General features: G+C 44.5%; 1 protein-coding gene across 13 annotated transcripts in view; it reads left to right on the top strand.

Annotated features, from left to right (window-relative positions):
- Nucleotides 1-12,629, top strand: part of OBSCN (obscurin, cytoskeletal calmodulin and titin-interacting RhoGEF) — a 201,046-nt gene that overhangs the window by 1,067 nt on the left and 187,350 nt on the right. For all 13 annotated transcript variants that reach the window (XM_054057971.1, XM_054057959.1, XM_054057967.1 and 10 more), the window contains exon 2: nucleotides 9,724-10,861. In XM_054057971.1, coding sequence (XP_053913946.1) covers nucleotides 9,733-10,861 — 1,129 coding nt within the window. In that variant the 5' untranslated portion in view covers nucleotides 9,724-9,732. The remainder of the gene's footprint in view (nucleotides 1-9,723; nucleotides 10,862-12,629) is intronic.

Genomic DNA, 12,629 nt, shown 5'->3' with positions numbered 1-12,629 from the left:
TTGGGATTGATTGGTTCAGTGCTGGTTTTATTTGTGCAAGGGAAAGGTACATGCACTTATACATGTGTGCATGCAGAGGGGAAACAGACATTAAAGCAGCTGTAACATAGTGCTGCCAACTTCAGACGTGTAGAAGTCTAGCCTTTAAATTATAAGACCATTAAAGTCAAATAAATCAGTGTGAATGCACTGTTTCTCCTGACTTTTAAAGCTTACCTGGCTCAAGCTGTCTATCTCTGTCATCCAAGTAGACACTGGGGTGCACCTACAGCTAGGACTGCACGTCCTGCCTTCTCCCCCACCACGGAGCAGGAATGAGCATTTCTTTATGCCTGAGCCCTCCCTGTGTTGTTGCCTTTTCTTATGTATTATCAGAGAAGCCTGAATGCCTCTAGGCTCAGAGAAATAGAAGGAAAAGGTGCTGGGACTGATCTGAGCACTTTTAGTCCTTTGGAAACTTCTGGGGTTGTTTTCTAGCTCCATCAAGGGCAGAATCCAAAGTAAAACCCCTGTGCTGTAGCAAAGACCAAATAGGAAGAAGTCACTTCTTTGTATGGGTCCTCTTGAAGTTATTGGTGTGTTAATGGAAAGTAATTGTTGGCCATAAGGTTCATTAAAAGAGAGATGAACTTTATAAGCAACAGGTCTGTCTCTATATCAAAGAGGAAAGATAAAGATGTAGTGCTAAGGGAGGTTTAGACTGGATATTGGGATAAAATTCTTTACTGAAAGAGTGGTGAAGCACTGGCACAGGCTTCCCAGGGCAGTAGTGGGGTCACCATCCCTGGAGAGGTACACAAGAAGTGTAGACGTGGCACTTTGGGACAGGATTTAGTAGGCACAATGGTGTTAGACTGATGGTTGGACTTGATGATCTTAGAGGTCTTCTCCAACTTTAATGTTTCTATGGTTCTAAAAATGATTTTATGTTCTTTAACCATTTGAATAATGTAAATGGCTTCAGTTTTCCATGGTTAACATCAAGTACTTGCTTACTTATGTGACTGAAAGGTGATCAGACTGCCTTGCCTGATAGTGTGAGCAAGCCTTGCAATTCGTTCTTGTTTCCTGTTGGAGTTTTCTAATATTTTTTTTTTAGCCTCGCTTGGTTGCTACCAGTCATTGGAAATATTCAGGTAATTGATGAAGGATTAGTAGTGGTACACGAGGTGATGCAGGTCCCTTCCTGGACAGTTGGTGCATACTTAGACCAACCCTGAAGGTCAGGAATGTAGGCTTGCCTTGAGCTTAGCCAAATTTTTGCTGAGGGCTGCTCACCAAGTTTAACACTAACCTGCTCTGAAATTTCCCTTAATATCTCCTGTGGACTTCAGCTTCCTGTGGAGGCAACAGGTGGCAGGGAATGCAAATGAGCCTTAGTCAGAATTGAGTAAGAAGTTTATGGAAATGGGTTTAGTTTATTGCAGGTACACAGAGTCCTCTGTGTCCAACACCTCCTACAGCGCAGGGAGACTGATTCTCCAAACCACCACAGAAAACTCTTCCATTTGCTCATCCAATGACCTTTGAACATGCCAAAATCTGTTTTCCCTCACTGAAGTGGAATTTAGAGTAGTCCCAGCTAAGCTCTGCGTCCAGCTCCTCAGTGAAGATACTGTTCCTGCTCTGATGAAGCAGGCGTCAGATAAATTCTGCCATCTCGGATTAGTGCATTGGCGCAAATCTCTACTTACACCTGATTTAGAGATGTAATGGGCGTGGAGCACTGAGTGTGCTGGTGTGTATTTCACCCTTAAAGCATGCTGTCTGGTGTAATGGCTTGCAGGCATCCATCAGTGCCCAGCCGATGTCACTAAGCTTGCAGCTGACTCTAAATACTTGTGCTATTTCAAAGTTGTCCATTCCCTGGAAGGTTGTGAGAAGTAATAGGGCAGCTGGGTTACTGTTGTTTTCCCTCAGTAGAAGTTTAAACATCAAAGGAAATCTACACTTCCCATTTGATGACCCACCAAATTCCTATCCCACCCATAGATTCCATTTCCTGATGTTTTGATAGAGAACAATACATGAAGATATGTAGTGTAAACTAAGTAATAGGAGTGCTGCCTTGATGTTTATCTGGACCTTCTGTTTTAGTGGCTTTCTTTGAAAGCTCAGGACCTGGAGATGGGGAGTTCACTGTGAATCTCCCCTTTCCCATCAGGAGAGGAAGGAGTGCAACACTTAGCAGTTGGCATTTCAGAGAAAGTCCAGGAAACATGAACTTTAAAGGCAGAAAATAGACTTCAGATCAACAGTTTGCTACTTGGGCAAAGAAAGGGTAAAAGAGGATTGAGAAAGTGAGTAAGCAGGTATGTGACAGGTCTTAACATGATGTGGAGAGAATCTCTCTCCTCCTGATCTGTATTTGGACTTCAGTGGTCTCTTAGGTTTAAGTGCCTGTCCTTACTTGGCTTTTGCATCCTCAGAGTTTCTTGTTATGCAGGTTTGAGGCCACTTTCATTTTGGGAGTACTTTATGAGGTGGATTGCATGGTGTTTTCTGCTCTTTGCCCAAAGTCATAATGGACAGGATTCCCTTTCTAGCTGCTCAGTTGACAAGCTTGGACAGAACATAACCTGCCACCCTGTCCTTTCTTATGCCAAAGAGCATCATCACAGACTGATGACTGCTTGGGGGGTAATATACCCTAGTATGGGACCTGTATCTTCTGAAAGGCTATTAAAGACTTTCCAAATGCACCTCAATATTGATGAAGCAACATCAAACCAAACTATCAGCCAGCACAGCACTGTGAATCACAGGAGGCCAGGAGAGTGATGGCAGCACCATAAGGACTTTCTATCAGCACTATCCATCTCCTGTTGAGCACCACCTCAGACTGCTCCAGCAAGAACTAGAGTAGTTTGTGGCTGTTTTTAGCGCAAGGGATTTGCTCTCGTTGTCCATGGGGAAGAAGGTGTAGGGCAGAGACAGAAAGTGGTGAAGAGCTTTGGTAGGAGGCCTTGACTGGCTGCATGGCCATGTGTTGGTTCTTGTGCAGTGAACAGATTTATTTGTGTTATCTGACAGGTCTGTGTCCCTTAGCCTCTTTCCTTCAAGCATAAAACAGTGAAAATTTGAATGAGTAAAGATATAACTAAAATTACAAGTGCTGCTGCTTTGCCTTTGGCATGCTCAGAAATACCCAGATGGGAATGTGATCTCCACTGCAAATGATTAATCACAGAGGGCTTATAAGGAGAAATATGACACTGGTAAATGTCTGAGATTAATTGGAAAGGAGATCTGCATTGACTACGTTTATTCATAGTTTGTTGTCAGTCCTGTCACTTCCAAGGGAGCTGCCCTGGCATTTGCAGAGTTATTTTTTTTTTTTTAAGTTTGAATGTACATATAATGAATCTGAATTAGCATAATTGTTTACTAAACTGATTAACAAGTTACACTGCGGAAATATTACAGCTTGCCATTTCTTTATGTCCACAAAGCTATCCTATGCCTCTTATTCCTCACCTAATTATCAGCCTAATCTGATATGCATTTTATCCCATTTATACTTAGAATCATAGAATCATTAGTTTCACTGTTCTTCTCTGTACACACTCAGGACCTCAATGTCTTTCTTATAAAAGACTTAGACTTATAAAAATCAGTTTATTTAATGCAGCCTATCTAAACTATTTAATCTGTCTGACTGTTAGATGCTTATTGCAGCTTCGTCCTTGCTGCAAGCCAGGATTTCATGCCTGTGAGTACATTTCATGTCTCAGCACCCATAAGACAAAAGTCTTATGCCCCTCTTCAGATAGAGACTGAAGATACACAAGAGTCTGAGTGACTTTCTCATGGTTATAAAAGTGGTGAAGCAAGGAATAAACCCCGTTTTGCTTTAGTACCATGTTAGATATTAATCTAAAATAACACAGTATTTTCACTGAACTTTGGATTATCTTCCGGCACTGTGGCCATTCATAAAGGCATAAGAACAGTTGAACATGAGAGCACGTGGTGAAAACTGGTAGAAGGTGAGTTGCAGTGCAGATTACAGCGTGGGATGTGGAGTCCTCACCTTGCAGTGGGAGGTCTGTGGACACAGTGGCTTCTACCCGATGGAGAGAAGCAAGTTGCAAACTTCAGGCAGGTGTTTGGGAGCAGTGGGTGAAGGAGGCTGGACCTTTAGGCTATGGCCCCTGGAAAGAATTGGATGGATTTGCTGCACCAGGCTACTTCAGGAGCAAAAGCAATAGCGACCTGATTCAGCAGCTTCCATGTGTTTTAACAGCTCTTGAGTTTCAGAGATACCAGCAAACAACTGGGGCTTGTTTGGGCGGTGTTAAGCACAGGAGGGCAGGGGAGGAAAATACACAAGAGCTTTAGGAAGTGAGCAGCATTCCTGCGCTCACCCTTGTGGGAGCCAGGCTTTGAGAGCACTCGCCACACTCCCACAAAGCAGAGCCCTCCTCCAGGTACGGATGTGTCTCCTGGGAACCAGACAAGGAAAACAACATGCAAGTGGTGTGAGGGAAGCCACTGTTTGCTGAAAGGTGACTGGCTGGCTCCCAGGCAGGCACCTCTTTTGTCTGTAGGAATCTCTGTGCTCCAGCCACTTCTCCATGTTATGCAGAACCCACTTTAAGGGAGAAGTGAAGTATGTTTATTTTTTGCTCTTTTTGATGCTACAGATTTGAAGCTGGAAATGAGTCAGTGGCACACGTGTTTTGCCAAGAGAGGTTGGGGTTTTGTGAAGTAACTTTAAAGCAGATGATCTTCGAGATCCCTTTCAACCTGATATTCTTGGATTCTAGGACTCCATGACCTATCAGAAGCAACTAGAGATCTAGATCAGGTCAGATGGGTGGAAAATGCCCAGAGAAGGGCAACGGAGCTGGTAAAGGATCTGGAGGACAAGTCTTATGAGAGGCAGCTGAGGAAACTGGGACTATTTAGCCTAGAAGAAAGGAGGCTGAGGGGAGACCTCGTCACTCTCTACAACTACCTGAAAGGAGGTTGTAGCGAGATGGGTGTTGACCTCTTCTCCCAAGTAACAATTGATAGGGCGAGAGCAAATGGCCTCAAGTCGTGTCAGGGAAGGCTTACATTGGGTGTTAGGGAAAAGTTTCTTTGCTGAAAGATTGGTGAAGCATTGCAACAGGCTGCCCAGGATTGCGGTGGACTCACCATCTCTAAAAGTGTTCAGAAAATGTGCAGATGCGGCACTTTGCGACATTGTTTAGTAGCACGATGGTGTTGTATTGAATTGTTTGACTTGATAATCTTAGAGGTCTTTTTCAACCTTAATGATTCTATGAGATATGGCAATATCTTCTGTAGATGGGTCCAAGCACCTTAATGACACAGTGCAGCCTGAAATTCAAGCTAAATAACTGGGAAAGATTGGGATGTGAGCTCTGAGTTTGTGTTTTGATTGTTTATTCTTAGTTAATGTAGTGAATGTTACTGCTGAATTCTCCAGAGATGAACTTGAATTCCAGTATCCCTCTCTGAACACTGAAATGGTCCTTCCTCACATTAGCAGAAGACTCTGACTGTCAATCCGTTGACTTCAGTGGAAATTTCCACTGACTTTAGTGTACTTTGGCTCAAGCCCAAGGCTTGTATCTGTCTTCTATCCATTCATGCAGCTTTTCTCCTTGCAGCTTTGCAAATGTTTATGGAAAATACATTTTAAAGTTCAAGCAAGGACAGAGGATGAAGGTAGCGTGAGGAACTAAAGAAGTGCAAACATATTCACAGATTTCTACACCAATTTGAAACCAAAGGAAAGATAGTCCTATATCCTCATTACAACTCGTGTGGGAGATGACCAGTCTACAGAAAGTCAGTTGGTGTTTAGCACCAATGACTGCAGGTTTGTTTTTTTTTTAAGAATGGTTTGGATTGGAGGGGATCTAAAAGCCCATCCAGTTCCAACTCCCCTGCTATGGGCAGGGACACCTTCCAACAGATCAGGTTGCTCAAAGCCCCATCCAACCTGGCCTTGAACACCTCCAGGGATGGGGCAGCCACAGCTTCCCTGGGACAGGGCCTCCCCACCCTCATAAGAAGACTTTTCCTCCTAATAGCCAAGTCAATCATTCTTTACAGTCTTAGTGCTTTCTGAGAATGACTCCCCATTTTTTTTTTTTTTTCATCTTTGGAAGCATTTTCTTTAATTTCTAAAGAGTTTTGCTGAAATAATTAAATTTGCTTCATACCAGAAAACAATGGTGTATGGTTGGACTCGATGATCCAGTGGGCCCTTTCCAACCTGGTGATTCTATGATTCTATGACAGATTTAACCTAAAGAGGAAACTCTTTGACTGCATCTTAAGAGTTTAGTATGTTCTTTGGAGGCAGAGAGATGCGATAGGATGGCATGAGGTGGGATGTAGTGTCTTTTTCCTGTTAAATATTTTCTTGTTAAATAACCCCACCTGGAGTATTGTGTGCAGTTCTGGAATCCTCAGTATAAGAAGGATATGGAGCTGTTGGAACGGGTCCAGAGAAGGACTACAAAGATGATCAGAGGGCTGGAGCACCTCTGCTATGAGGACAGGCTGAGAGAGTTGGGGTTGTTCAGCCTGGAGAAGAGAAGGCTCCAAGGAGATCTTATAGTGACCTTCCAGTACCTGAAGGGGGTGTACAAGAAATCTGGGGAGGGACTTTTTACGAAGGCATGGAGTAACTGGACTATGGGGAATGGCTATGAATTGGAAGGGGGAAGATTTAGGCTAGACATAAGGAGAAAATTCTTCACAATGAGGGTGGTGAGGAACTGGAACAAGTGACCCAGGGAAGTTGTGGATGCCTCATCCCTGGAGGTGTTCAAGGCCAGGTTGGATGGCAGGGGAGTGGAATTAGGTGATCTTTAAGGTCACTTTCAACTCAAAGCATTCTATCATTCTGCGCAGCTCCTGTCTGAGCTTGATGAACTGTCTCTACTCAGGGATGATTGCAGCGCTGTTTTAACATCTGTACTTTTTCACCTTCAAAGTGCCATGCATAGCGAAATGACCAGGGTGCCTGTGTGTTTTAAGTAAATAATAATCGGTCACTGCGACAGGAATATCTTTTTTAATCCTACAGCAGTCTGGCTTCCCTGCTGGCCACAAATCCACCCACTCTATCATCCAATGGCAGATGCTCTCACAATCTTCCCCCCACTTCCAGAAGAAATCAGTAGGAGCAGGCCAAAAAACCTGCTTTCAGTTCTTGAGTTGCTATCTGAGCACAGGTTTCCTTGGTTTTTTTCCTCCTCCAGCTCTTGTTGCAGTGCATTAACACTAGTGTGCAAATCACTGATGGCACCAGGGAGAAGGGGTTGGATTGATCTTGGAGAAATCACTTATTCTGCCTGTGTCTTGGCTCCCCTCACATTTCTTCTTCATACCAAGGCAGGGATGGTCTCACAAATAATTACATGCAAAATATATATATACATGACAAGGTACTTGCTGGGGTATATGATGAATTGTGCATGAAAATTAATAACAGATTACGATTTATCATTCCATTTATGCTGCTGGGGATTGCAGGAGGGTTTGAACTGGATGATCTTTAAAGTCCCTTCCAACTCAAACCATTCTGTGATTCACTTCATTGTAAGAAGACTGAGTTTGGGTTTGCCTTGGATCTGTAGCCCAAATGAAGTTTGAAGAGTAGCTCGGCTATCCCATCTTCAATGGTAATAATGATTATAATGAATACCATTTAGTATTTAGTTTTAGTGGTAGTTCACATCTTACAATCCCCAGCCTTTGTTAAAAGTTTCTCCCCGGCTTTCTTGTACGCTTTCTGCATGAGCCTTATAAGAAAGGATTGTCCGGCCTCATGAGGCAAAAAAGATAGAGTAGCTTGGAAAGAAATGCACTCAAATCTTCTGAGTAGGACTTCCAGAGAGGCTTGGAAATGGAATGCTTGCTTTCCTTACAGAGCACTGTTGTTAGGTCGAATCTCACTCCAAGGGAGAGTCAGCTGTTCCATGGTTACTGGTGTTAATGGGATGAAGATCAGGCTTTTAGCTCTGCTGTACTTATCGAAGTAAATGCTAACCAATGCATAGAAAAGGGCTTGGAGGATTAGAAGTAGACCCACTTTAGCAGAATGGAAAGGATACCTAGGAGTCCATGTAAGGAACAGTGAAGAAGCAAGAAATGTTTGTTTGTTATGTAAACTTCAGTGATCTCCACTTTCAGGGTCTCCTTGTGACATTGCTCTCCAGCTGCACAGGGATGGGTCTACTCTGTGTGTGAGCGTGGCTGTAAAGATTAGTGCTACTGATTTCTTTTGACTTCTTCAGGACAGAAAGGCACCAGAAGTACCACAAGCTTTAGTTTCGAACATTGCCTAAGCCTCTTCCCCTTGGCTGGTCTGTGTCATCAGACAGCTGCAGGCTGGTGCGCAGCTCCCTCTGAGAGCAGCTGAGCATAAGCAGGACATGAGACATCTTCCCTGTAAGCCCTAAGCCACGTGGTTTTGTTTTTTTTTGAGCAGCCTCGCACCATCTGGATTACTGTGTACATTCCCCATGGTGGTTTCTTCATGTGGCTTTGTGCTCCTGTGTGTGGTGTGTGTGCACCAAACCATAGTTGTGCACAGATGCCCATCCCCACTGCAGGTGTGTCTGGCCCTTCACCATCTGAATAACGCTGCGTATGAGCCATAGGCACTCAAAGGCTATAATTGCCATCAAAGTAGCTGTATCTTAGTGGTTGTGTTGAAGAGAAGTTGAGAATAAAGAGAAACATCATAAATAATGTGACAGGCATATCTGTATGTCCTCCTAAAGCCTGGCCCCTGTTGGAATGGGGTTTACCTTAAGGTTAATGTGGCTATGATTCAGGCAATAAAGCCTAGGGGTGGATAATGATGAGAGAAGGCAAGAGAAGCGATGGAGCATGTTGTAGAAAGAGGTTTTGTTTTTTAAAAAAATGCAAGGAGAAAAATATTTTGCAACAAGGTTGGGCCTTGAGCTGCCTGGTCTGGTGGGAGGTGTCCTGCCCGTGGCAGGGAGATTGGAACTGGATGATTTTTAAAGGTCCGTCCAACTGAAACTATTCCATGATTCTACTATAAGACAGAAAAAGAGGTGAAAAAGACGAAGAGATGAGCATGATGGGTGAGGTATCTTGGTGGATAGGCATATCTCTCAGTATTTCATGTCCATTTTGCTTCTCTACAGCTAGAGAACTAGCCTGTATGTTACACAGCACTAGTGCAGGTCACTTTCCTCGTGCCAAAGCTGAAAGGGACCACTATATTCTTTCTGTATAAACTGCCTGAAGACTCATATTTTACCCAGTGACTCCCGTGGGGAAGTGAGAATCACAGGATGCCAGGTTGGAAGGGACCTCAGGTACCATTTGGTCCAACCTTTTCGGTAATATATAGTTTAAACAAGATGGCCCAGAACTCGGTCAAACTGAGCCAGCGTAGAAGAATCTACCACTTTCCTGGGGAGATTAGTCCAATGTTTAACAGTTCTCATGGTGAAAAATTTTCTTCTGGAATCCACTCAGAATCTCCCCAGGAGTGACTTATAGCCATTACCCCTTGTTTTTTCCATGTGATTCCTCACAAAAAGGAAGTCTCCATCCTCTTGGTAGACACCCAAGTAAGCTACCTTTTCCATCATGAGAAGGACAATGAAAACATACCCCAAGTAGACTGTTCCAGATGACAAATATTGAAGAGCAACTGTTCTTTGCCTTCACTATCTAATCTGCTTTCTTTTGACATTTTTTTTTCTCACCCTTTAGGAAACCAAGATGGATTACAGCTCGTTCAGTGGAGTCCCCCGGTTCTTGACTCGGCCTAAGGCATTTATGGTGTCTGTGGGGAAAGATGCCACCTTGAGCTGTCAGATCGTTGGAAACCCCATCCCAGTTGTGAGCTGGGAAAAGGATAAACTTCCAGTACAGTCTGGAGGAAGGTTTAAAACCACAGAAGATGGCGATCTCTATAGGCTAACAATCTATGATCTGAGTCTGGAGGACAGCGGCCAATACATCTGCCGGGCCAAGAATACCATTGGGGAAGCTTTTGCAGCTGTCAGCATCAAAGTTGGAGAGGAGACCACAGTAACAGAGTCAGCCCCATACTTCATCCAGAAACCTTCCTCCATCAAAGTAACTTTGGGAGAAGATGCCATGTTCAAATGCAAAGTCCAGGGCAGCCCTCCCCTCTCGGTGAACTGGGAGAAGGATGGGAGACACCTGCGGAACCAGGCTGATGCTGGTCGCTTCCAGATTGAGTCTGCTGGGGAGTCAAATGCTCTAACCATCCAGTGTGCCCGGCTTGGGGACAGTGGCACCTATACCTGCCGGGCAGAGAATCCCATCGGCTCTGCCAGTGCTTCGGCTGCACTGGTGGTGGAAATGCAAGGCTCTTCCAACCCAGGCAGCAGACACTTTGATACCAGCTGTGGCAAGACTGCATCCTTATTATCTCACTTGCAAAAGAGGCGGGAGGAGATCAGGAAGATAGATATCTCCCAAGGGGCACTTGATTCAACTTCTGCTCAGTCTTACTCCAAAGTAGAAGGATTGTCTGGCATTGGCTATAGCCTCTCCCGGGATTATGAGAGAGCGGCTGGACTTGCCACCAAAGGGACCCGCAATGCAACATTTGGGGCATTGACACGCACATGCAGCGTGACAGAGGGGAAGCACGCCAAGCTGAGCTGCTATGTGACGGGTGAGCCTAAGCCAGAGATTGTGTGGAAGAAGGACAACGAGGTCATTTTGGAAGGGCGGCGGCATGTCATCTACGAGGATGATCAGGAGAACTTTGTTCTGAAGATCCTCTTCTGCAGACAGATAGACAATGGGCTGTACACCTGCACAGCCTCCAACCTGGCAGGTCAGACGTACAGCTCTGTGCTTGTCACCGTCAAAGGTGGGTGTTTGTTTCTCACTGGGGTAGGCATGCCTGCAAGGAGACAAGCAATGCACTTCCAAATAAGGGTTGGAGCATAAATGAAACTTCTACCACCAAAATGCTGCACCGGGGTGTGGGTTAGACATGAATAAAAGCCTTGCAGATGTGAAAGGAATTAAGCAGTGGAATAGATAACCTGGAGGGAGTCTTATCACTGTGAGGATTTAGGAGGGAATCACTCAGGTACGGATGATGCAGAACTGGCTGGTTGTGAGGCAGCTGGGATGAACCAGATATCTAGAGCTCCCATCCATCCTAGTTTTATAGTAATGTAAGAGATCCGTTACCATCCTCTGGATCAGGGACTGCGGAAGCCCCATCTTACCCTCCTTCATATTCATCACAGGGTTTAGTCAAACTCACACATATGCCATTTAAGCAGAAGTAGGGGAAACTTCTCCCTGCAAGCTGAGTGTATCAGGCTGCCTTGGGTCCCTTGAGGGACTCACTCCAACTCTAAGTACAATCTATCTCAGTTTTCCTCTACAGAGTGACCCACCAGCAGCCTTATGCTTGCCAGGTTTCTTCAGTCTTTTCTCAGCTTGTGTTGCTGGATAGCCCATAGTCCTTGCATGTTTCAGGTATTCTACGAGGCCTCTGTTTGCTGTGGTTGGGAGTGATGGATTTGCTTTCAGAAGGTGCCTCAGTGCCTGTGATCAGATCAAGTTCTAGAGAATGCTGAAAAAAAAAGTCACATATATGTTTTCACAAAGGAAGCTCTAAATATTCAAGCTACTCTCCCATTTGGCAAGGTTAGAACGGGTAGTTTGTAACCTAGGCAGCACATGGGAATTAAATTTCAGATGTAAAAGGCTTTGCCAGTTGAGTGGTGAAATAGCTGTTTTTGACTAGCAGCGAGATGAATCAGAAATCCAAATGAGTCAAAATGGTCTGTGTTTCATACTTACCTTTAAGACCCTCAGCTTTTATTTGGCTTTCTGCTTTGCCTTTTCTGGACCTCTTCTTTCATGCTCACCGCCTTTCCCACCAGTGACTCAGTCCCCATGTCCATCAGTGACACCTGATCCGTGGAACTTGCTGGCAGTTGTCCCACTCATTGCCATCCATTGGAGGTGCCGAGTGGTGTTGGGAAGGGCATTTGTCCTCTTCCATAAAGCTGTGATTATCTCAGAAGTTGAGACTCAGAGATGAAGACTGAGCCTGACCCTTGGGTGGATCTTGCTTTGAGCATGGCCCAAGCTCCGTTACTTGCTCAATACCTGTCTTACAAAGAAAAACACCCTCCTCTCTCCTTATCCATGTTTGATTATTCCCAATGGATGCAACCTGCTCCAAAGAAGATGGGGAAAGCATGCCAAGCAGCAGGTCTGGGGACAAGCACCATGGGAACAGGTTATTTATCAAGGTCCGTTGTCAAGGGATGCCTGTGAGTCAGAGGGCTTAAGTGGAAATGTTTATGGTCTGTTTCTGCATTATGCTATACCATGTTGGGATTTCTGACCAGGCCAAGGCTGCCATGGAAAAATCTATGTGTGTTGGTTATAATTAGGCCTTGAATAATGACTCTTCTCTGAATCACCAGAAATTCTTCTCAGTCCTCCAGAGACAGATCAGAATGATGTAGAAGAGAGCTTTTCATTCTGTTGTTTATGCCATTGGTGATGTCATTAGCTCATTTTACCATCTTGTATAAGTGGGGTAGATCATCTTGTTGCGTAATCTTCCCTTTGCTCAGTTATGCAGAGGAGGCTAAATTCTCCAAGCA

The sequence above is a fragment of the Cuculus canorus genome, chromosome 2 (assembly GCF_017976375.1).
Source record: "Cuculus canorus isolate bCucCan1 chromosome 2, bCucCan1.pri, whole genome shotgun sequence".
Lineage (NCBI taxonomy): Eukaryota > Metazoa > Chordata > Aves > Cuculiformes > Cuculidae > Cuculus > Cuculus canorus.
The sequence above is the reverse complement of the archived record's forward strand: the minus strand, read 5'-3'. Positions and strand labels throughout refer to the sequence as shown.